The sequence below is a fragment of the Equus przewalskii genome, chromosome 29 (genome assembly GCF_037783145.1).
Source record: "Equus przewalskii isolate Varuska chromosome 29, EquPr2, whole genome shotgun sequence".
In the NCBI taxonomy this organism is placed as follows: Eukaryota; Metazoa; Chordata; class Mammalia; order Perissodactyla; family Equidae; genus Equus; species Equus przewalskii.
The window spans coordinates 18,881,735-18,903,904 of NC_091859.1; the positions used below are offsets into that span (position 1 = coordinate 18,881,735).

The 22,170-nt window shown below is 34.9% G+C and overlaps 1 protein-coding gene across 5 annotated transcripts in view; it reads right to left on the reverse strand.

Moving 5' to 3' along the window:
* Positions 1-913: 913 nt before the first annotated feature.
* EEA1 (early endosome antigen 1) overlaps positions 914-22,170 on the reverse strand; it is a 134,830-nt gene continuing 113,573 nt past the window's right edge. For 4 of the 5 annotated variants that reach the window (XM_070599481.1, XM_070599480.1, XM_070599478.1 and 1 more), the window contains 8 exons: positions 17,134-17,316; positions 10,153-10,338; positions 8,730-8,861; positions 7,549-7,734; positions 6,359-6,597; positions 5,968-6,088; positions 5,264-5,362; positions 914-4,544 (listed from right to left, as the gene is read on the reverse strand). In XM_070599481.1, the coding sequence (XP_070455582.1) occupies positions 4,422-4,544; positions 5,264-5,362; positions 5,968-6,088; positions 6,359-6,597; positions 7,549-7,734; positions 8,730-8,861; positions 10,153-10,338; positions 17,134-17,316 (1,269 nt within the window). In that variant the 3' untranslated portion in view covers positions 914-4,421. The remainder of the gene's footprint in view (positions 4,545-5,263; positions 5,363-5,967; positions 6,089-6,358; positions 6,598-7,548; positions 7,735-8,729; positions 8,862-10,152; positions 10,339-17,133; positions 17,317-22,170) is intronic. The other variant, XM_070599479.1, reaches the window with a different exon arrangement.

Sequence of the window (22,170 nt, forward strand, 5' to 3'; positions counted from 1 at the left end):
CTGGATAAAGAAAATGTGATATCTACATACAACAGAATACTATTCAGCCTTAAAAAAAAGAAGGAAATTCTGCAATATGCAACAACATGGATGAACCTTGAGGACATTATGCTAAGGGAAATATGCCAGTCACAGAAAGACTAATATTGCATCATTGCACTTATATGAGCTATCTAAAATAGTCAAATTCATACAATCAAAGAGTGGAATGGTGGTTGCCAGGGGCTGGGGAGAGGGGGAAATGAGGAGTTGTAATCAATTGGCATAAAGTTTCAGTTAAGCAAGATGAGTAAACTCTAGAGATCTGCTGTACTGAACATTTAAAATGTTGTCAAAGGGGAGATGTCATAAGTGTTCTTACCACAATAAAATAAAATCCTTAAAAAGAATATGCTATATATTTAAACTGCAATTCTACAAAGCTTACAAAAGAACACATCTAATATCTAATATGGTAAGTGCTTGAGGATGTACACATTAAACTCTTTGGAGGGAAGCACATTAGAGTAAAATGAAAAAGCACTTCTGGAACTTGGTTCCTAGGAAAAAACAGTAAAAACCAAAGGTACATTGAACCTTCAGAAAAATATCTTTAAATGGTCACCTGGGTATAAAACTTGGATATACAATGAAAGAAAGGATTAACTTATATTGTTTAATATATTTTTTTTAGTTCTGTTAATTCTCCATAATAATGAATGGAGTGAAAAGGGAATGTCTCAAGCAAAATGGCATTAGTAACTTCTCCTGAAATTATGAACTTAACTACTCTTCTAAGTTGAACATTAAAGCATACCCACTGTCCATATCCAAGTGCAAAGTTCTAACCTTCTACAAATAAATTAATGCAAAACGGTTAATACTTGTTTTCTTTTTTAAATAAACAAAATAATTTATAGTCACAGAATATATCTACTAGAAAGAAATGGTTTTTTAATATCATCTTTAACATATTAAAAAAACAAAAGCAACAATTCGATAAGGATCCTTCCATTGTTCTTTATACAGATTTAAATGCTGTCATGTAATTTATCAGATACATTTATAATCAATAACCTTCCAATCACTGAGTTTAGAAATTACAGTATTCACTGAGCCAAACTCTCTCACAAAATAAGGCACAACTACATAATCACACATAGTAAACACAATACAAATAATGAATCCAACAACTAAACAAGAAAATCTTCATGCAAAACTATCTACAGAAGCTATGAATATATGATCCAGTTCAAGGAAGCACAGAATGTCATATACATTAACTGCATCATGTTACAACAAATTCAGTACTTCTACACAAAGAATTTAACTATTTTGAATTCTATTTTATACAATTTTACATAAATTTAGTAAGTTTATGCACAATATTCACATCTGCAACAATAACAAATTGATCATTAAAATTCAGGCAAAGGGCAATTAAGACACAATGATGTGTGGCACATTTTAACTACAGAATACCATTCATCAAGCTCATGTCTAGGAATGCTAAATTAATGGCACATTTAAATCTTATGGGTCAAATCATCCATGGTTTTATAGCCAAAGTGCATTTAAAAAAAAAACTGCTAATCAAATAGGTCATGAATATCAAAATATATGATCATAATTTGCTCTCCACTTAAAAGCTAAACATTTTTATGCAACTGCAAATTTTAAAAAAAAACACTGGTTTTAAAGTTCTCAAAACTATAAAATAATCATAAAGCCTTTTTAAGAGATGAGAAACTAACAAATTTGGCAGTTACCATTTAACATTACTGTGAAGAAACTATTAAACTAGCTAATTCCACATTAAGAGGTAGTTGAACAAAATGTTATTTGTACACTGCATTGAGGTTTTGTGTTTGTTTCCCTCTTTTTCTTCAAAATAAAAAATCCTATACCAGCAGCTTTGCCTTCTTTCTATTAAAAAATTCCGTGGGTAAAGTTTACTGTACACTAACCCAGCAAGACTTGATTTTAACTCACATTTCTGTGCTGGGGTTTGGAATTTACTATCTCGTGATGCCAATATGCTTTGCTTTAGAGCCAAGAGCTGGGAGATGCTCTCTGTGCCCGCTCTAACTCACTGACAAATAATACCAACAGACATCTAAAATGTAGAGCCAATAAGGACTCAAATGATGACTTTTTAATTAAAAGAAAAAGAAAACCCTTTAATTTTTGTGTCCAAAACACCGTACACTGGTGAGAGTTTAACAGCAAAAATATTAGGTTTCATTTCTAATATTACGACTATAGTAGCCTAGGGTAAATTATTCGGGATCTATGAAATGAAATTAGCTAGATAAAACTTAGAAAATCACTCAAACATATATGGTTTTACTTATTCTCCCCATAGGTTTTTTGTGAGTATATGAGTAGGGAAACAAGACATGGAAAAGGGCTTCAGTGCACCCAATTAGGAGATGAAGTGAACAAATATTCTAATCCAGAAGAATTCTCATGAAGTTTTATCATCTTAAAAAAAATAATAAACAGTGGTGCTGTGAATATCTATTTTTCCAACACATTTATTACATTACCTATATGTAAAAGTATAGAATTAAGACTATTTGAAAGGATTTATAAGTATATGAAAATGCATAATTTTAGTTCACTTTATATTATCCAACTATTATTTTTAATAAAGAGCCATTGTATTTCTTCATTAAATATGTTCAACGACATATGTTTATCAAGTCTAGGGACTCAATCAGGGTCCTTAACAGCTACTGACAACAGGGTTTACTTAAATGGGTTTTTTTAATAATTAAATGAATATGTGGCAATCTCTCTTAGTTTATATGTTGCAAGTATAGCAGAAACATAATAATTTCATTTCAGCATGATATTTGAAAGCAAGTATATATTATAAACTCTTTATTGTAAATGAAATATTAACTCCTATCCTTCCTGCTACTATCACCAAATGACTGTGCTGAACAAATGCATAACTGTCCATTTCCTCTCTAGAAAGAGCAATAAAACCAATATTAATGACTTCTCTCTTCAGATGTTTTCCAATTTTCCAAATTATTAGAACCATAATTGAAGTTCAGTTTCATTGTTCAGCATACAAATAAGCTAATTTTTAATTATCCTTAATTAGCCATTCTGCTTCAGTTCTGACTGTAACTTTGGGATCCCTAAATACGTTTTCAGTAATACTTTATTCTCCAGCTGTTACTTCAAGGTAATTTCACAACATTATTTTTGCAAAGTAAAGAGATTTACCTGTTGATATGGAACCCCAAATTGAGAACCATTTTAAATTTAAGCCAAGTTCACAACTTTTAAAAATTCTTCCGTATTTGGTAAGAAGAAAATATAAAGTAGAATATTCAATATCTCCTTTCCATTTTGTATTTTGTTTTCACAGATGAGACTATAGCAATATCAGTTACTAGCTTTAAGATGCAAAATTATAAAACAATTGCAATGAAGGAAAGCTGAGCTATGCTCAGAAAGGTTAAACCAAATAAAGGAGAAAAGAAAGTCCATTTAAAAAGCAGACCGATTCCTAAAGATGCTGGAAAGACAAACTGAGGGTGAACATGAAGGCTAGCCTCAGAAGACTCCCGTTTAGAAGAATCTGAGAATAGGAACAGTATACAATTATGTTTCATCTTCCAACTGGAGGTCAGGGTGGGAAGCTGTGTAGGATTCTTAATGGAGACTACGTGGGAGTTTAAACACGAGATAGAAAAAGACAAAAAGAACAATTAACCCTAATCTTTAAAATACAACCCCAGAATAACCATAAAGCACGCAAAATGACTTTACAGAGGTTTTCATAAAATCCACCCAAGAGAATTTAATCAGTATCGTTAAAACAAAAACCATGTTTGAATTCATGGTTAATACATATTTCAACATAAACTGTACTTAGAACACTTGAGTAGTAAATTTATAACATAATAATGCAACTCAGCTATGGACCTATATATAAGAAAAAAAGAAAGTTTTATAGTTCTGTGCATGACTTCACAAAGAGAATATTTAATATAATCAATGTGTTATTGTGCAACATATATGATGTGATAACATCATCCATGTACATTTCTGTACACTAAATTTGGAAGAAAATAGAAGCTATGGAAGTGTATTCATGTGATTTGTGAACAATGAAATTATATTTAAAAAAATACATTGCTATTTTCCATCCAAAGTTTATTTACATTTCATTGGCTAATTCTAAACTTGGCATGAAAGCTGTTCCGGGGTTAAATGGAAAAAAGTAATGAAAGATGAGCCCAAGTCTCACAAAAATAGAAGAGTTTTACTTGATATTGATAACATTCCAAAATATACCAATTCTAATTTGGTCTAGTATTGCAACCACTGTCCAAATCAAATAGTAGTCCAAGACCTCTATTAAGTGCATTTATTAAAAATCTAATGTTAGTGTAATATTACTCTGAAGTTGTGATAACCCACTATCCCTGCAAGTCATTGAAACATGCATCACAGACACGAACAGGCTTCTTGGAAGAAGGAGTTAAGGCATTTTTGGCTGAACATTCAGCACAGAAGATATTCCCACATTGTCTGCAGTGATGCTGTAAATGACAAGAATTAAACAATTTCAAGCATTAAAACTATACCAAAAGCATTATGAGACTATAAGAATATTGCAAACTGCACTGTGAAGGTATATTAACTTTCAAGTGATTAGTGTATGATTTAATAAAATAATATTTGAATATGTCAATTTAATCCCTTAGTTATATTGAATGCTTCCTATTTATCAGACACTATGCTAAACATTTTATATGGATTTTATCATGGAATTATCAAAAGAAACTTAGGAGGCATTTAAAAGTGTTAATAAAGCAACTCTATCAGATGAAAAACTTCTTATTTGCCAAATGTTTCAGGCATAATTTCTCCAGCAGGGACATAAACTTGAAACATCACATGATGGTATTATTTAGAATAAACTTTTTTAATCTCTGCTTTTTCCTTCTTTAAAAGAACCCAATGATGACTTAAACATATGAGTTTAATACTGGCACACTGGTTCAGAAAATGATTATTCCAGAGAGTAAGTCAGTAGGAAGGCAAAGACTGATTTTAAAACTAAAATTGAAATACGTATGCTAACCAAAAACTAGACTGTATGAAATTTAATTATTCTATGTAGTTGCAAATGAAAATTAACCAATAAATGGAAAAAGTTTTTAAATCTGTCAAATGCAGGACTATTCTGATGGTTAAAACATTAATTATCACTGAGGAATAAAATCCAAACCACAGCAATATGAACACAATCATTTACCCGTCTTACTGTTACTGAAAAGCCTTTCCCACAGGCCATACAGTTTTGTACTTCATTGTCTTCCGCCCACTTTCTATTCAACGCTTGCGTATGTTTGATCTATTAAAACAAAAGTTTCAATACATTATAATATTCAACATTTTAAAGAATGATAGATAATTTCTAATTTGGTGCCCAAGTTTTATAAAATTTTGACTATATGCACCATGGCATAAAATTTTTAACATCAGAAATTCTTCAGTTAACTTCCATTGTCAAAAGGTGCTACATTCTTAAGTCTGAATGACCAAAAATAAATAAATAAAGTGAATCAAATTTTACTCCTCAAAGGCACTGGTAATCTTTAACTTTTGGTGATTTCCCATCCATTCTAACCCTAATGATCAATCCCCCTCACGACTCTGAGCACATTCAGGTCACTTCTTTAACACATAGCGACTTATCTACTCCTTGATATTCTTGAATTTTTCCCGCACTGACAATTCGTGACCGACACGGCTCTCTGGTAATCCCTAGGGTCTCTCAAGACAATTTCTTTCTCTCTCATATTTAATTACCCATAACACCTACAATACTGCTGCACAGACAGTAACCATTCAAATGTATTTATTAAACAAATGAGTTTTTGTAAAGGTTGAAAATATGCTTTTCACTAAGAGGTAAAGTCTAGACTAAAACACTGCCTCACAGCACCCGGGACTCACCTGAAGGGACTGATTTTCTCGGCCCAGCTCCTGCACTGCTGCAGTTGTGTTGTCCAGCTTTCTCTGCAATTCTAGCACTCTGGTTTGAAGCTTTTCTATTTCACCTTCTCCTTTAAGACACCTAGAATAGATTGCCAAGAGATAATTTTTTAAAAATCATTAAAGACCCTTCTAGAACACAGATAATGAACCACTTCAGTAACTTTAAATGTAACGCATTAATTCCAACTATCTGATTGTTTTAAGGGTTAGTTTCTAACATGGCTACTTAAATATCTGCAGGAGCTATGCACTTTTCTCAAGATTTTTCTTCTATTTTAACAAATGTGCAATATGACAATCTTTTTATCCTTATAATGGAGACAAACTAATGTTACTAGATATCAATCACCTTTCTAGTAGTGCCCTCCTTTCATCTTGATTATTCTGAACCGTTGCTTCCAATACTGCAATTTCACCCCGTAAGTCATCCGTCTGCTTCTCGAGCTCACTAACTCTCCGTTGACTGGACTGCCACTCCTTCTTTACAGTGCCCAGGTTTTCATTTAATGCTGTAATCTGCATGCTAAGTTTAGTTTCATTTTCTTCATACTTCTTCATTCCGGCTTCCTTTTCTTTTATTTCAGAATGCTGAGAAAAGGAAAAAGAGTGGGGAAAAAATTATCACAAAAGTAGTGCAAAATAAATTTAAGATAGTTACTGAATTTAAAATACTGGCAACATAAATAATATTTCTTCAGGAAAGAAGACAGGAGAATCTATTTCTTTATACACTAATAAAATTGATTCCACAAACATTTGTATAATTTGAACTGGTTCAAAGGCCATAATGCTGAAATGATGGTCAGCAACCCTCTTATAAGATCAAGCTAAGGTAAAGCAATTCGAGATTTTCCTTTTTTCCACTAGAGCGAGGGAAGAACATATGGTTAGAGACAGCAAAGTGCCCTGAGACAAAGCTGACTTTTTATGTCTCAAATTCCATACGTTTCCTTTTGCCTCTATCAACCTACCAAAAAACAATACAAACCCTTTAAATCACCATGTCAACTTGAAATTGCAATTCTTCAACTAAAACATTCAGCAGTCAAGTTTATCTAGGGATATTTGGACTTAATTCAATAGCCAGATGAACAGAGGAAAGCCAGATGCTTCCCATTTGGCGTGCACAACTTAGGGAAGGAAGAGTAAAATTTGGTCATCATAATTCCAAACTGAGTTTCCGTTCCCCCTTATCAACATCACTTTACCCAGACAAATGAGTTTAACATGGCTGGCATTCACAACATTTACCTCAATTTACATAGCTGTGGGTTTGTTTGTTTTTCTGGTACTAAAAGTGTTCTTATTTTTTTGAATTACGTTTTATTGGATTTTCACTTACATAAACCAAAATGTAATTACAGAATAAAATATATCCAACGACATGTCAGCTATTTAAACAAATCAGATCTCCTTTCTTAGTCAAAAATTAAAATGTGAGGTGAGCATCTGAATGATAACTTCTAAGTAGAAAAATTTTCTCTTACTGGATTTACAAAATCAATTACAACACACACCTCGCACCATTAACTTACTGACCAGTTTAGCTTCCTTCTCAGTAAACTCTTTCTTCAGCTCATCTTCTTCCTTTTTCATCTGCTCTTTCAGCATTTGCTGGTTTCTCTTCTCCTGTTCAAGGGCTCCCTTCAGGGAATCTACTTTCCCTTGAAGCTCTAATTTCTGCTGAATCAAAAGCTGTTTGGCATCCTTGAGATTTGTTACCTCCTGTTGAAAAAGTAAGGCCAAAAGTAAACCATCCTTTATAATGAATATTTCAAAATGTAGCTGAAATTTATGCAACTTATCACAACAATATACACAATATGGATTTTAGCCTCTTCTCTTATGAGATTCTTAAAGTTCAGTATATCAAACAACTGGTGAGAAAGATGCAAGATTATTTACTTCCTGCTCAACAATCATTTAAATTCAAGTGATACTTTGCATGGGTATGTTTTGATTAAATTATGTAAGAATTTTCTACCCACTATTTTCTTTCTTCACTTAGCAAGCATTTATTGGTCACCATTTAGGCATCACATAGCGTGTTAGGTTCTAAGGGGATGTATATAAAGATGAATTATATACATTCTCTGCTTTAAAGAAGTCACAGTCTGGAAGAACATAATGAAATAGAGCTAATTAATTATAAAGCAAAATGGTAAGTATACTGATTGACATAAAAGGTATTATAAGACCACTGAGGAAAGAATCGAATCTTTCTATAAAAAAACCAAATAACATTTTACAAAGCAAACTATAAACAATTAGTTTCTTCATCTGGCACCCTAGCTATGCTTATGACAGCAAAAATGTTCAAAACAAGCGATTATTCAAGGATTTTAGGAAGAAAAACAATTGAAAAAACAGAATCCCTTAAAATTTTGATTCTAAACTCTTACATATTTTGAAGTTTACTATCTACAAGCATAATTTTCTAAATCAATAGCTCTCTTGATTATCATCTCAAAAAAAATCTAAACTTTCAGGTTACTTTTCAGTAATTTGAAAATAAAAGTAACATAGTTTCAATATGTGTATAGATATTATGCAACACAAGAGCACACTGACAGCAAGAGTATTTGTCAAAAACAAAAAACAATGTGCCAAGCACACAGTAGGTTCTCAATAAATGAATTTTTATATATATTTTTTTCTTTTTTCAATTTAAACAACAGTAATAGAATACAGAAGGAAGAACAATGATTATCTTAACATACCTTTATGCTCTCCTGCTTGTGGGACTTGAGTTCTTCACTCAATTTAGCAATGTCTTTTTCTTGTCTACACTTAATTTCCTCTATCTCTGCCAATTTAGATTTTTCATTTACTAGTTCTTTCTCTTTCAGTGCCTGTAGAAAAATGATTTATCGAAAAATAATTTTAAACTACTTAACTGAAAATTAATGTAAGAAAAATGGTGCTACTATTTATGACACTGTCTCTGTTCCTTTCTACCAAAGTTAACTTGAGCAAACTGCTTACCTTCTCTTGCCTCTGTGTCCTTATTTATACAATGTGAACAATAATAACAAGATCATTATAAAGATTATATAATTATAGTTAATACCGTAAAATGAATAGTGCCTGGCCACAGTAAGAATACTATAAAATTTAGCCAGAACTACCATTCTTACTCTTATTAATACTATTATCATTGTTATTATTATTACTAGCATTATCTTTACATAAGGCAACTAACTAGGAGCATTGTATATCATCTAATTTAACCTCTATACTAGGAAGCTCTTTTTAATCCTCATTTTATAGGTAAAGGAACAAAGGCTTAGAAAAGCTAAATAATCTATTAGAGGTAGAGCCAAAACTAAAACAAAGTCTGCTTGATCTAAAGCCCTTGCAATTAAAGGCCTATAAATTACAGTTCTGTTAGAATTTTCTAAACTTGAGGCACAAATCATGAATTTCATTTCAGCTTCACCAGCCCCACTCCCACAAAAATATCCTTCGATTTTTTTAACTAACGAGAATTTCAGGAATGGCACAATTTAGATATACCAAGAACCTCAGGAATTGTACACTTCAGAATAATATCCTATCAGCTGATGGAAATGTATGATTTCAACTATGCAACCAAAAATAAAATGCTTCCTAGAATCTGAATTTCTCTTTCACATAGAATTTTAACTGATTTTTAAATGTACTAGTTATATAATACAATGCTTTCAACTTTATAGCTTAGCATCATTTGTACAAAATTCATCTCCTATTCCCCTTAGAAAAAGCTGATTCTTAATTTTAAGAATTCTTAACAAGCTTAAGAATTGTTTCTAGACCTTTTTATCTCGTTCACACATCTAGAAGATAACATGTTACATGAGAAGTGGTTGAGGGTCTATATCATCTGTTTTTGAATAACCAACGGCCTATGGTATAAAAAATAGATTTGTTTGTAAAACAAAAAAGAACAGTAAGAAAAATGGGTAGAAAGAACAAGAAGGCTATAAGAAGTACTTCCTAGCATTAAAATTCCAATTACCAAAAGAGTTTCATCAGAAACTAGAAGTCAATCTGAGAGAGCTGTTGAAAACAAAGGTGAGGCCTGTACTGGGTAATAGGTTTGACTAGATGATGTCTATGGCCATTCAACTCTCAGATTCTAGACTTAGTCAGAAAATGAAATACCTTTTCTTTTTGAATATCCTGTAGTGCTTTACACTGCTCCTTTAATTGCTGTTCTTTCTTTGCTGAATCCTGCTCCAAAGTAGTCTTGGCAGTCTTCAGTTCTTGAATCAATTTATTTTGGTTTCCAATTTGATTTCTGTTTGAAATCAAGTCCTCCTGTGCTAGAGAAAGCTTCTCCTCTACAGACTTAAAAAAAACAATTTCCCCAAATTATTATGTCTTTTTTTTAGCAAATTTCAACAGAAACATAACAGTTAACATTAGCATACTGAAAAGCAATACACTATAAAGAGAGAATATGCCATGCCCTTCAGTAACATCACGTAAAAGAGAAAGAATGCTAGATAATTAACTCTCTTGCCTAAGGATAACATTTCTAGCATAAAATACTTAAAACTGAAGCAATTCCCAAACCTCTGGAAATAATCTATAACTATCTACTCGCTAAGTGATATGAAGGAATATCAACTAGGTAGGGACCATACCAAACACACTCAGAAAACATATATGTTGGTTAGAGAAAAGACATGGGGAGACATGAAAAAAAAAAACAATTTAAAGAGAAAGATAGTTAGATGTTATGTTACGTATACATAGGTTTTGTAGGGTCAATGATGCACCTTGATCTGCTAAAACCTTTAATAAACAGAAAGAGTTTTCTGTCGTGGAAAAAAAAAAAACTGTATTTCACATCTGCCAACCTGATCAAGTGAACTAAAAGGAAAGTCAACCGGACGTCTGAGGCTCTATTTCCGGCAAGGCCATCACCCCATCCTCTTAATTTCCCATCTATGTGGTAGAAGCAGCATTGTTAGTTAACACAGCCCACAGACTGTTCTAAGGCCCAAATATTTTGAGAAGCCAAAGCTGGGGTAAAGAGCAAGCTTCTTGACCAACCAGTAACAGGTGGGTAATGGACATGGCAGGAACCTTGCCAGTCTCAGCGGCTATTGCTAAGAATCAGCAGAGAAGCAAATTAACTCTAAGATGCTCTTCTACCATCTAGAAGTTGTTCATCTTTCTTACTCTGGCGAGAGTAGTTCCTTTGAAAAGGAGGCAAAAGATATGACTAGGAAGGATCCCTGCTGGCTAGACTTGGTTATGGTAAGAATCCAATAAAAAATAGATTAAAAAAAAGAATGAATGAATGAAGATGTTATTTAGGGGCTTCTTAAGCTTTCTGAAAGAGAAAGTTTATTCTTTACAAGTAACCCAGCTCAGAAGTCTTTCTGATATACATTAAATTTCAATGTTCAAAGGCTTCCAGTAGAACACTAAGAACCCTAAGGCTTCCATTTCAGGAAAGATCTAAAGTCATATAGTTCTTTATTAATCAAGCAGCCAACCATTAATTGAGTATACCACTAAGATAAACAGGAGAGTAAAAAGATGGTCCTTGACATAAAGGAGCCAACTACATAGTCTGAAAAACACAACCAGCATGGAAAATGAAGCTGTATAGGGTAGTAGAGCATGTGCTATGTGTCAAATGCACAGAAAAACTATGCAGGTGAGAGCTCCCTGTGCAATGTGCTTACAGAAGGTTCCGTGGTGCACGTGGGAACTGACCTAAATATCACACAGAGGGAGAGCGATTTCAGGTAAGAGAATAAAATTTGACACAGCCTAGTCCACACAGTCTACAGCAATTGTAATTAGGTAACAGAGGTCCTGATCTAATGCTAAAGAATACCAAGGCTTGCTAGATCCTGAAAGCAACAGCACCCCCAATCTCTGCCCACGAGAACTGCAAAATGCCCATGGTTTAATAATGGCCTGTAAGAAATGCAAATCAAAACTACACTAAGATATCACCTTACACCCGTTAGAATGACAAAAATATCTAAAACTAATAGCAACAAATGTTGGAGAGGTTGCGGAGAAAAAGGAACCCTCATACACTGCTGGTGGGAATGCAAACTGGTGCAGCCACTATGGAAAACATTATGGAGATTCCTCAAAAAGCTAAAAATAGAACTACCATACGATCCAGCCATCCCACTACTGGGTATTTATCCAAAGAGCATCAAGTCAGCAATCCCAGAAGTCCTGTGCACCCCAATGTTTATTGCAGCACTGTTTACAATAGCCAAGACGTGGAAGCAACCTAAGTGCCCATCAACAGACGAATGGATAAAGAAGATGTGGTACATATATACAATGGAATACTACTCAGCTGCAAAACAGAACAAAATCATTCCATTTGCAATAACATGGATGGACCTTGAGAGAATTATGTTTCTCAGCAAGAGAAAGATAATCTGTGTATGACTCCACTCATATGAGGAATTTAAAACTATGGACCAAGAACAGTTTAGTGGATACCAGGGGAAAGGTGGGGTGGGGGGTGGGCACAAAGGGTGAAGTGGTGCACCTACAACATGACTGACAAACATTAATGTACAATTGAAATGTCACAAGATTGTAACCTATCAATAACTCAATAAAAAAAATAAATAATGGCCTGTAAAATTTCAGTCACAAAAACCCAGTGATTAAATCTTTAAAGTCAAGTTCAAAATCTGGACCACTCTTTTCTGAAGATGCCAAGACACATTGCTCTACCTTGCCTCTGAACATCCACCTACGTCATTCAGTAGTATACTGCCATGCATTTTAAATATTCCTTTTATTTTTCTTGTTGCAGACCACATTGTTTTCATCTGCTAGGCATCTCTTCCCTTAGGGAACTCCCCTCTCCCATTTCATGGTTTTATTGGGGCCATCTTTAACCCATCCACTCCCACTGGAATAGACAAATCCCCAAGTAGATCGACTATTAACCTTGACCCTGAATACCCCAATCACAGTATAGAAGTGTAGCTAAAAAAGAATTTCTGCAGTGTTCTGTGGTAGCTATTGTTTTTTTGTCTGCTTAACAACTTTTCCCTTCTTTCAAAATATAACTTTAGACATTTTAATTATTATTTTTCCTTGATGTCTGATGAGATGACATAAGAAAGTACTAGGTTAAGAAGATTTATATTTAGTTCTAAACTTAGGCTAGAATTTTCACTTTACTCAGGGTGCAAAATTTACAGTTAAATTCCACTTTTATCTTTCCTCGACAACAAAGGACAGCACACAGCACAGCCAATTTGAAATATCCATTCAATAAACCTAAGTATTTCATAAATAATCCAGCAGATGGTGCTAGAAGCATAGATCAGGCCAATCAGTCTTCCATTCTACTGGGGTCTTGGTATACTTCCTCAGCCCACAGAGGGCAGCCTTGACTTAGGTAGGTGTCATGTTACAAGGTTCTGAACCTCTCCCTTTTTCTCTTATACACAAGATTATGTAACATCACTGAAGCAAAAGAAAAATAACGGCTGATTCTGGTCTATAAATATCATTTGAACTTCCCTAGGAATTTACTTCTCTTTTTTAAATTAACTTCCTTAGTTCAGATACTTTGCATTTTGGAAGCATTACTATAGAATTTATCAATACTCTTATTTTATAAAAACAAATTCTAGTGAAATGATGTAAAAGAATAAAGGTTAATGAATCAGAAGAACTGAGATCTAATCATGGTTCTGTTACTGTGCAACACTAGGCCTGTCACAAACCAAGCCGGGCCTCAGTGTCCTCATCTGCACAAGGAAGCTTCGGAATAGCGGCCCTATCCAAGGCTTCCTAACACTTATAAAACTCCACAGCCTTATCTTTCCGTCTTTCTCTTTTTGTCCATATATACATTTGAATTATTCTTTCACGTATAAAATTATTAGTACACAATGTAGCTTTCGGGCATAATAAAAACTGTTGTTGGCTTAATGAAAGAATATTGATTTAAGAGATCTAAATCCTATTACTATGTTATGCTCTTGGGTAAATAATACAGCCATATAGAAAAAACAGCATGATTTCTACAGGATTTCTACAATCAATCATTAAGTTTTATTTCCTCTATCACCTAAACATCCTTCAAATTCCTCCACATTCTCCATCCTTACTATTACCAGCCTAAGTAAGCCACTATCATCTGCACTTGGACGACTGCAGTCTCCTCTTTTGTCTCGACATTCAGTCATGTTCCCCTACAATCCATTCCTTATCCTGTAGCCAGTCATTGGCCTAAAATACAAATCCAAGCAAATCCTTTCAGCAGTCCTACTGACTTTAGGATAAAGTCCAAACTCTTCCACAGAACCTCCTTGACTTTCAACAGTGTTGTAAAGAAAAAAATAATAAAGCTACTTGGAGAGCATAGTAAATAAGACACTTTCTAAATGTCAGGTGGTACTTTTTTCTTATAACAACTCTTGCTAATTTTGAACTTAAACTATATATATATAGTTGGCACTATGAAAATTCTTTTACCCAATATCCTATCTCTTTGTCAAATCACGAGTCGCCACTGATTCCCTTCACTTCCCTTGCAGCCTGTATGCTTTCAGCCCTTTGTTTCATCTTGTCTCCCCTATTAACCTCTTCTATTCCATCCTCTAACTTTATTCTCAGTTCTAACCAGCTCACACCTTGATTACTGGAATTTATGGGAGAAGGAGGGGAGACTGCCTCTTAACTAATCTCCCAACCACTAGTTTACCCCAAGTCCAATTCAAGCTGTCTGTAAACCACTTCCATGTTAAGTTGCCTAAAGCACTATTTTCTTTACTTTATTTCTCTGCTTCGACTCTTCATTTTTCCTTAAAACATCAAGTCCAATCATCTTCGCTAGTGTGAAAATTAATAAAGGGAAACTTCATTTAAAATGGAGTTGGGAGGAGCTGGCCCCGTGGCTCAGTGGTTAAGTTCGCACGCTCCGCTGTGGCAGCCCAGGATCTCGCCGGTTTGAATCCTAGGCGCGGACATGGCGCCGCTCGTCAGGCCACGTTGAGGTGGCGTCCCACATGCCAGAACTAGAAGGATCTGCAACTAAGATATACAGCTATGTACCGGGGGGATTTGGGAAGATAAAGCAGAAAAAAAAAGACCAACAACAGTTGTTAGCTCAGGTGCCAATCTTTAAAGAAAAAAATGGAGTCAGGGCGCTGGCCCCATGGCCAAGTGGTTAAGTTCATGCATTGTGCTTCAGTGACCCAGGGTTTCACCAGTTTGGATCCTGGGTGCGGACATGGCATCGCTCATCAGGCCATGCTGAGGTGGTGTTCCACATAGCACAACCAGAAAGACCTACAACTAGCATATACAACTATGTACTGGGGGTCTTTGAACAAGAAGAAGGAAAAGAAAGAAGATTGGCAACAGATGTTAGCTCAGATGCCAATCTTAAAAAAAAAATGGAGTCGGGAGGCCAGAAAGGAGAGTCCTCATGCACTACCACTCCACGTCAATTACAGGAAGAATCATCAAGTCAGACCCCAACAGGAAGAGATGGACATTGCATCCCCAACAAGAAATCAACTACCCTAGCAACTCAGCCCCTGAGAAACCCACACAACCCTGAACTCTCCCTTTCCACCCTAGGGCTTTTGTTCAGAACAACCTCTCTCACTTTCCTCCTTTTTCTCTAAAAAATAACATTCCTCTCCTTTACTTGCTGGACTTGCTTATGGCTTTTGCTACAGGTTGCTTATTCCAAATTGTAATTCCTTCGCTATTCCCAAGTATACTCATTTTGCTGGTAAAATAACTGGCTGTTTTATTTTTAGGTCGACACTAGGCATCTAAGACATTTCACAATTTGATCCTAACCTTTTTAACCTTAACTTCCAAACACAAACCAGCACTCTAGCAAGACAATTATGTTAACCATCTCCTGGCTTTGCCCATTCCCACTGCAGCAAATGTGCCCCTGAGTGAAATGATCTTTCTTAGGACTGTCTATATATTCAAATTCTATACATCGTTCAGGACCTGGTCAAGTCCTACCTCCTTCATAAAGCCTTCATTATAACAATCTATGAATAAAATACAGACATAGTATATTTATATACATTATATACATAAATATTCTGTGATTTTCAACAGAATCTTTCAATAATGAACTTTAAATTAAACAAACAAAAAATCCAAATGTAGGAAAGAAACAAAAAGCATAGTATTTCGCCATGACCGAAAAAAAAGAGAAATGGCTGGATCTTCTGTGAGAGAACACAAATGTTCCATTTCCCTTAGAGAATTGATACCTTAACACTACATAAAAATTGTTTACTCTTTTCCATATCCTTCATTTTAATAAATGTGATACTTTACCTAATCAAATAGTATTGCCAAGGATGAAGTTTCCATATACGTTTAGATAATCAAGGTTAAGTTTACTGTGAGCTATAATCTCCTACTTTTAATCAGTAAGCATTCTGATAGTCTTGGGAAGAGGACCGATATATAGAACTAAAGTCAACATTGTGGGACAAGCATCAGTAAAATTGCGCGCATTTTCACAAGTGGTTTACATTTATAACTCCCTAGATTTTCTAATACCAGTCCTTTCTAAAAGTTATTTTTTTTTTTACATAAAGACAGCAAAGTCCTCAGATAAGGTAATAATGTGGCGATTAACATATTTCTAAAGTATTTTACTACTATACATTGTTTTTGTTTTTTTTTTTGAGGAAGATTAGCCCTGAGCTAACAACTGCTGCCAATCCTCCTCTTTTTGCTGAGGAAGACTGGCCCTGAGCTAATATCTATGCCCATCTTCCTCTGCTTTATATATGGGACACCTGCCACAGCATGGCTTGACAAGCAGTGTGTAAGTCTGCACCCGGATCCGAACCAGCAAACCCCGGGCCGCCAAAGCAGAACATGCACACTTAACCACTGCACCAGCGGCCAGCCCCTATATGCTGTTATTTTTAAATGGCTATATTTACAAATGTACTTTGTTATAATATAAAATAATTTAATTTTTAAAAAGCATGCTACTCCAAAAATAATAATTTGATAGAAAACAAGCATGATATTCCACAAATACTAATGTTCCCTTAGCTGTTTGGGTTCAAATCAATCATTTAATGAATGTCTATAAATAACTTATTGGGTTTATATGATACAATATAGTTTACTTACCTTAAGATCTTGCCTTGTGGCAAGAAGCTCAGATTCCTTCCCATAGAAATCAGACTGAAGCTGTTTTAGATTTTCCTGACTTTTTTCATAGGTGTTTTGTAACACTGATATTTTCTCTTTCTCTGCTGCGAGTTCCTGTGCCGCCTGTGTTGACTGCTGTTGCAGTTTATTCTCAAGTTCTGTCTGAAACATACAATAGTTATTTAAAATAGTATGCATATCAAAACCAGTTACAAACACAAAATGAAATCCACACAACTGAGAAGATTCCTGAGAACAAAGTGAACTGCATTTATGCCCTAAAATTCTTCTAATTCAATAAAGAATAACTTACTTACGTTATAGCTACAAAGTTAAAGAATTACAAAATCCAACAAGTCCCAATTTAAAAACCAAAAAATGAAAAAGCAATTAAATAAAGAAAAAAGCATTTCTCTAGGAAGTCCTAAGTATCTAGGTATGAACTTAGGAAATCCTTATAGGTCATCTTTATTAACATCAAGGCAGAAAAAGAAAATCTCACAAAGGTCCAACTCCTCTAAACTCTCAACTTGTCTTTGGTCTTTAAGAAGATTCAGGAGATAATGTACAAATCATGACATAACTAATATATATGAAAATAATTTAAAAATATGAAAATAAGCACGTGGCTTTTAAAATAAACATTCTATTTGAATGAAACTGTTGTTGAGGTCACCAGTGACTTTCCTGTTCCAAAATCCAACATTCATGTCCTTGTCCACGCATTACTTGACCTTCCAGCGGTACTTGAAATAACTGATGATGTTCCCTCCTAGCAACATTCAACCTGGTTTCCAGGGCACTTCATGTTTTAGGTTCTCCTCCTACCTCACTGGTCATTCCTACTTAAAATCTTTTATAAGCTCCTCTTCTTCTGTTTGATCTCTTGATATTGTAGGACACTAGGGTTCTGTTCCTGGTCTCAATTAAGGTTTAAAATACTGTTTATTTACAACTGACTCCTGAATTTATGTCTCTAGCTCCAACCTCTCCACGTGAACTCAGGCTCATTATATCCAAGTACTTCCCTGACATCTCCACTTGACTGATGGATACATATCTATCTCAAGTGGAGTTCTTGATTCCTGACAGCAACCCTGCTCAACAAAGAGCTGCTACTTCCCCCAGTAAAAATGGCCATCTATCCACCTGCACACACTGCAAACCTAAAGTTATCCTTGATTCCTCTTTCTCTCATCTCCCATCATCTAATCTATCAGCAAGTCCTAATGACTCAACTTCCAAAATATATTTCTAAATCATCCACTTCTAACACTTGACTTCATGCCATCACCAAGTACTGTCTGAACTACTGCAATAGTTTTTCAATGCCTTCCCTGCTTGCTCCTTTGTCTCCTCTTAGTTAGATCGCACCACTCTCTGTTGAAAATTCTCCAATTGATTCTAATTGTACTCAGAACAAAATGTATCATTCTCTCTTATCTTACAACCTACAAATTTGCAAGTACATGCTTTGGCCCGTCTGCTTCTCTGAGCTCATCTCATATTACTCTTCCACTCTCCCATTATACTTAACCTGTATTGGTCTTCTGTTTGTAGAAAATATCAAGCTTGTTTAGCCTTAAGGTCTTTGCACCATTTGCCTCCCCGACCTTTGTATGGCTAGCTCTTGTATTTCATGTATCAGCTCATTTCTCTTCAGAGAGGCTTCTTTGATCATCCAACCTTTAGCTGAACTCTGTCCATCACTGTCTATCACATCGCCCTGTTTAGTTTCTTCACCCAAGAAAGTATAAGCTCCACAGGAACAGGTTCCTTGCCTGTTATGGCTAGAGCTCCAACACCCAGGATTGTGTCACGGCATAAAATAGGTGCCCAGTAATATTTCTTGAATAATGAGACAAATAGATTAGAGGTGGAGAAGCCTGGGAAGTCTACTAAGAGACTATTGTAATTGCCCAGATAAGAGAAAAGGACGGCCTGAACTAAGACTGTGGCAGTGGGAAATGAGAAAAGGGGATGGAGTCAAGACAGCTAGGAGGCACACTGACAGGAGGAGGTGCTGACTGTCTATGGAGGAAAGGAGGGTTCTTCTCCCTGTATATCATCTAGTAACATGTCACCTCTCTTTCACTTCCTCCAGTTGAGATTCTTCATGATGAAGAATTCCTGGACATCTTTTTTCAGGTTGAAGACTATACCACACTTACACATTTTCTTTTATAGAATACGACTTCTTTTCTTTAACACTTTTTTCACAAATCTAGTTTTCTTTCTCTTTAATCACCATTATGGCTCTCAACTAAGCCCTCTGCAAAGTCTCAATAATGACCAAATGGCTCTTTGGGCATTTGGGCCTTCATTATCTTTACTCTGGCTGACAGACTGATTCATTCATTCATTTAAAAATTATTGATAGCTTATTTGTTAAAAGACACAGTTCTCTGACTTTGAAGAACTCAAATCTATTAATGGAGAAGTTAAATTAAAAACAAAAACAGATCAGAGGGCTGGCCCAGTGGCGCAGTAGTTAAGTTCACACATTCTGTTTTGGCAGCCCAGGGTTTGCCAGTTCAGATCCCAGATGCGGACCTATGCACCACTTGTCAAGCCATGCTGTGGCAGGCGTCCCACATATAAAGTAGAGGAGGATGGGCACAGATGTGAGCTCAGGGCCAGTCTTCCTCAGCAAAAAGAGGAGGACTGGTGGCAGATGTTAGCCCAGGGCTAATCTTCCCCCTCAAAAAAAAAAAAATTTAAAAAAAAATTAAACAAAAACAGATCAATGCAACAGTTTGATAATTGCTTTAATAGAAGTAAACCCAAAGTTCCAAAGGAGAATACAGAAGAGTCAGTCATTGATAATTTATCCTTCACAAATTGATCAGTTTTGCTCTAAAACAGATCTGATCACATTTCTCTCTTCTTAAAAGACTTTAGTCCTCCAATATTAAAAATTTTAAGTAGAAACAACTATACAACCTGACTGTGATCTGACTTCATCCAATTCTATAGTCTTATCTCCCCTCACTTCTCCACTTACCATGCACTCCAATAGCTAATGTTCTATAATGATATTTTTTAACTTTTGCAAACTTTTGTTAATACTATTTCCTCTCCTTGAAATGTCTAATGTCCTCCTCCTTTTAACCTTTCAAAATTATAATCCTCTTCAAAGGCCCAGTTCAAATGCCAGCTTCTCTAGAAAACCAGTCAAAATTTCCATTAAGTTCTCATTTTTCTTATATTTCTGTTTGCATTCTTGTTTCATTCTCCTTTATATATTACAGTTTTCTTTTTCTTTATATACCTGCTGCCTCATTAAATTATAAGCTACTTGAGTATAGGGGGCCATATCCTATTCATTCTGTATTCCCACACAAGGTTTTGAATAAAGATGGTGCAGGGACTGTTGACTTACAGGCTGCTTGCTGGATCCTTGATCAGTGTCTCCCAAACAATCATATATATACATTTATCATATATATATATATATACATGAAATGTGTATACATGTGTGTATGTTTCACATATATGTATATAAGTATGTACACATATACATCTATACCCATTTAAATTTTATCTTTGTTTTTCCTACTTCACTGTGGGGCAGTGACAATTTTGTCACGGACCATCACTGCATGGTCTACCATTACAATTACACTGACACTCTCAGATCATAGTTTGCTATATTTCCATATAATATCCAACAACTATTTTGCTTCCACACTGGACACAGTACTAGGTACTTTAAATACATTATCTCAATCTTTACAATAATTCTATGACTCAATTATATTTAGCACAGAAAGATGAATCAATTCCTTGTGATCAGAAACCTATTATATGTCACATAAAATTTAAATTCAGAACTTCCTGGCTCCAAAATTTATGTTCTTTCCATGATGTTAAACTGTTCCCCAACAAAACCAAACTATTCTTGCTTTTCAATGATTTTCCAGTTACTCTAAATTTCAAGTTTAATTTACAGACTGACTATCCACTCAACACTCCTGAAAATGTTGTCCTCCCCAAGGTTAAGAAGTGTGTTCTTTATTCTAGCATCTATACACAAACAGAAGTGAACTACTGCTATGGCTGGATGTTTGGGTCCCTGCTAAATACCTATGTTGAAGCCTAGATCCCCAGTGTGAGGTATTTGGAGGTGTGGCCTTTCAGAGGTCATTAGGTCATGAGGGTGGAGCCCTCACAAATGGGATTAGTGCCCTTATGTGAAGAAACACAAGAGAGATCATCTCTCTCAGCCATACGAGGATACAGCAAGAAGGCAACTGTCTACAAGCCAGGAAGTAGGCCCTCACCAAACAAGGGACATGCAGGGTGCCTTTATCTTGGACTTTCAAGCCTCCAGAACTGTGAGGAATAAATGTTTATTATTTAAGCCACCTAGGCTAATAGTAATTTTGTTATAGCAGTCCAAACTAAGACAGCTACCAATAAGAACATTTCCTTTAAATCTCATAAACTTTAAGGTGTCATCTAGTAAAGCTGTGGAAAACATAAGCAATATACGTTAATCATAAATCTGAAAGAAATAATATTGTAATTAATAAAAAAGAAAATGTGCTAAAAATTGTTTTTGTAATTCATTAAGTTGTGATGCTATCAAAATGAAGATCTGGGGAATACCTGGATACTAGGCTAATAGATTTTGCAAAAAATGACCTCAAGATATCAAAGCAAAAAAAAATACATATTGTGATAGTTACATCTCGACTTATGATTATATATGGTAACACAAAAAAAGATAGGTAAGTCTGTCTACTCTTGTTTGTGCTATTAAAAAATTACGCTTTTTTAAAGTGGCACAACAGTAATTTTAAAAACCGTTGTCAACATAAAAAGCCTAATTGTGGGGTTAATTTTTTTCCCCAGTAATACAACAGCCAACTCTTAATGACATGACATTTTGTTTGTTCTAGATACTAGAGATTTTTACTTCCCTCTTCTCCATGGACCAATTAACATGCACATACCAACAATGGGGAAAAACTCACTTTGTTCAAATACTAAGTACAATCCATTTTTATCAAA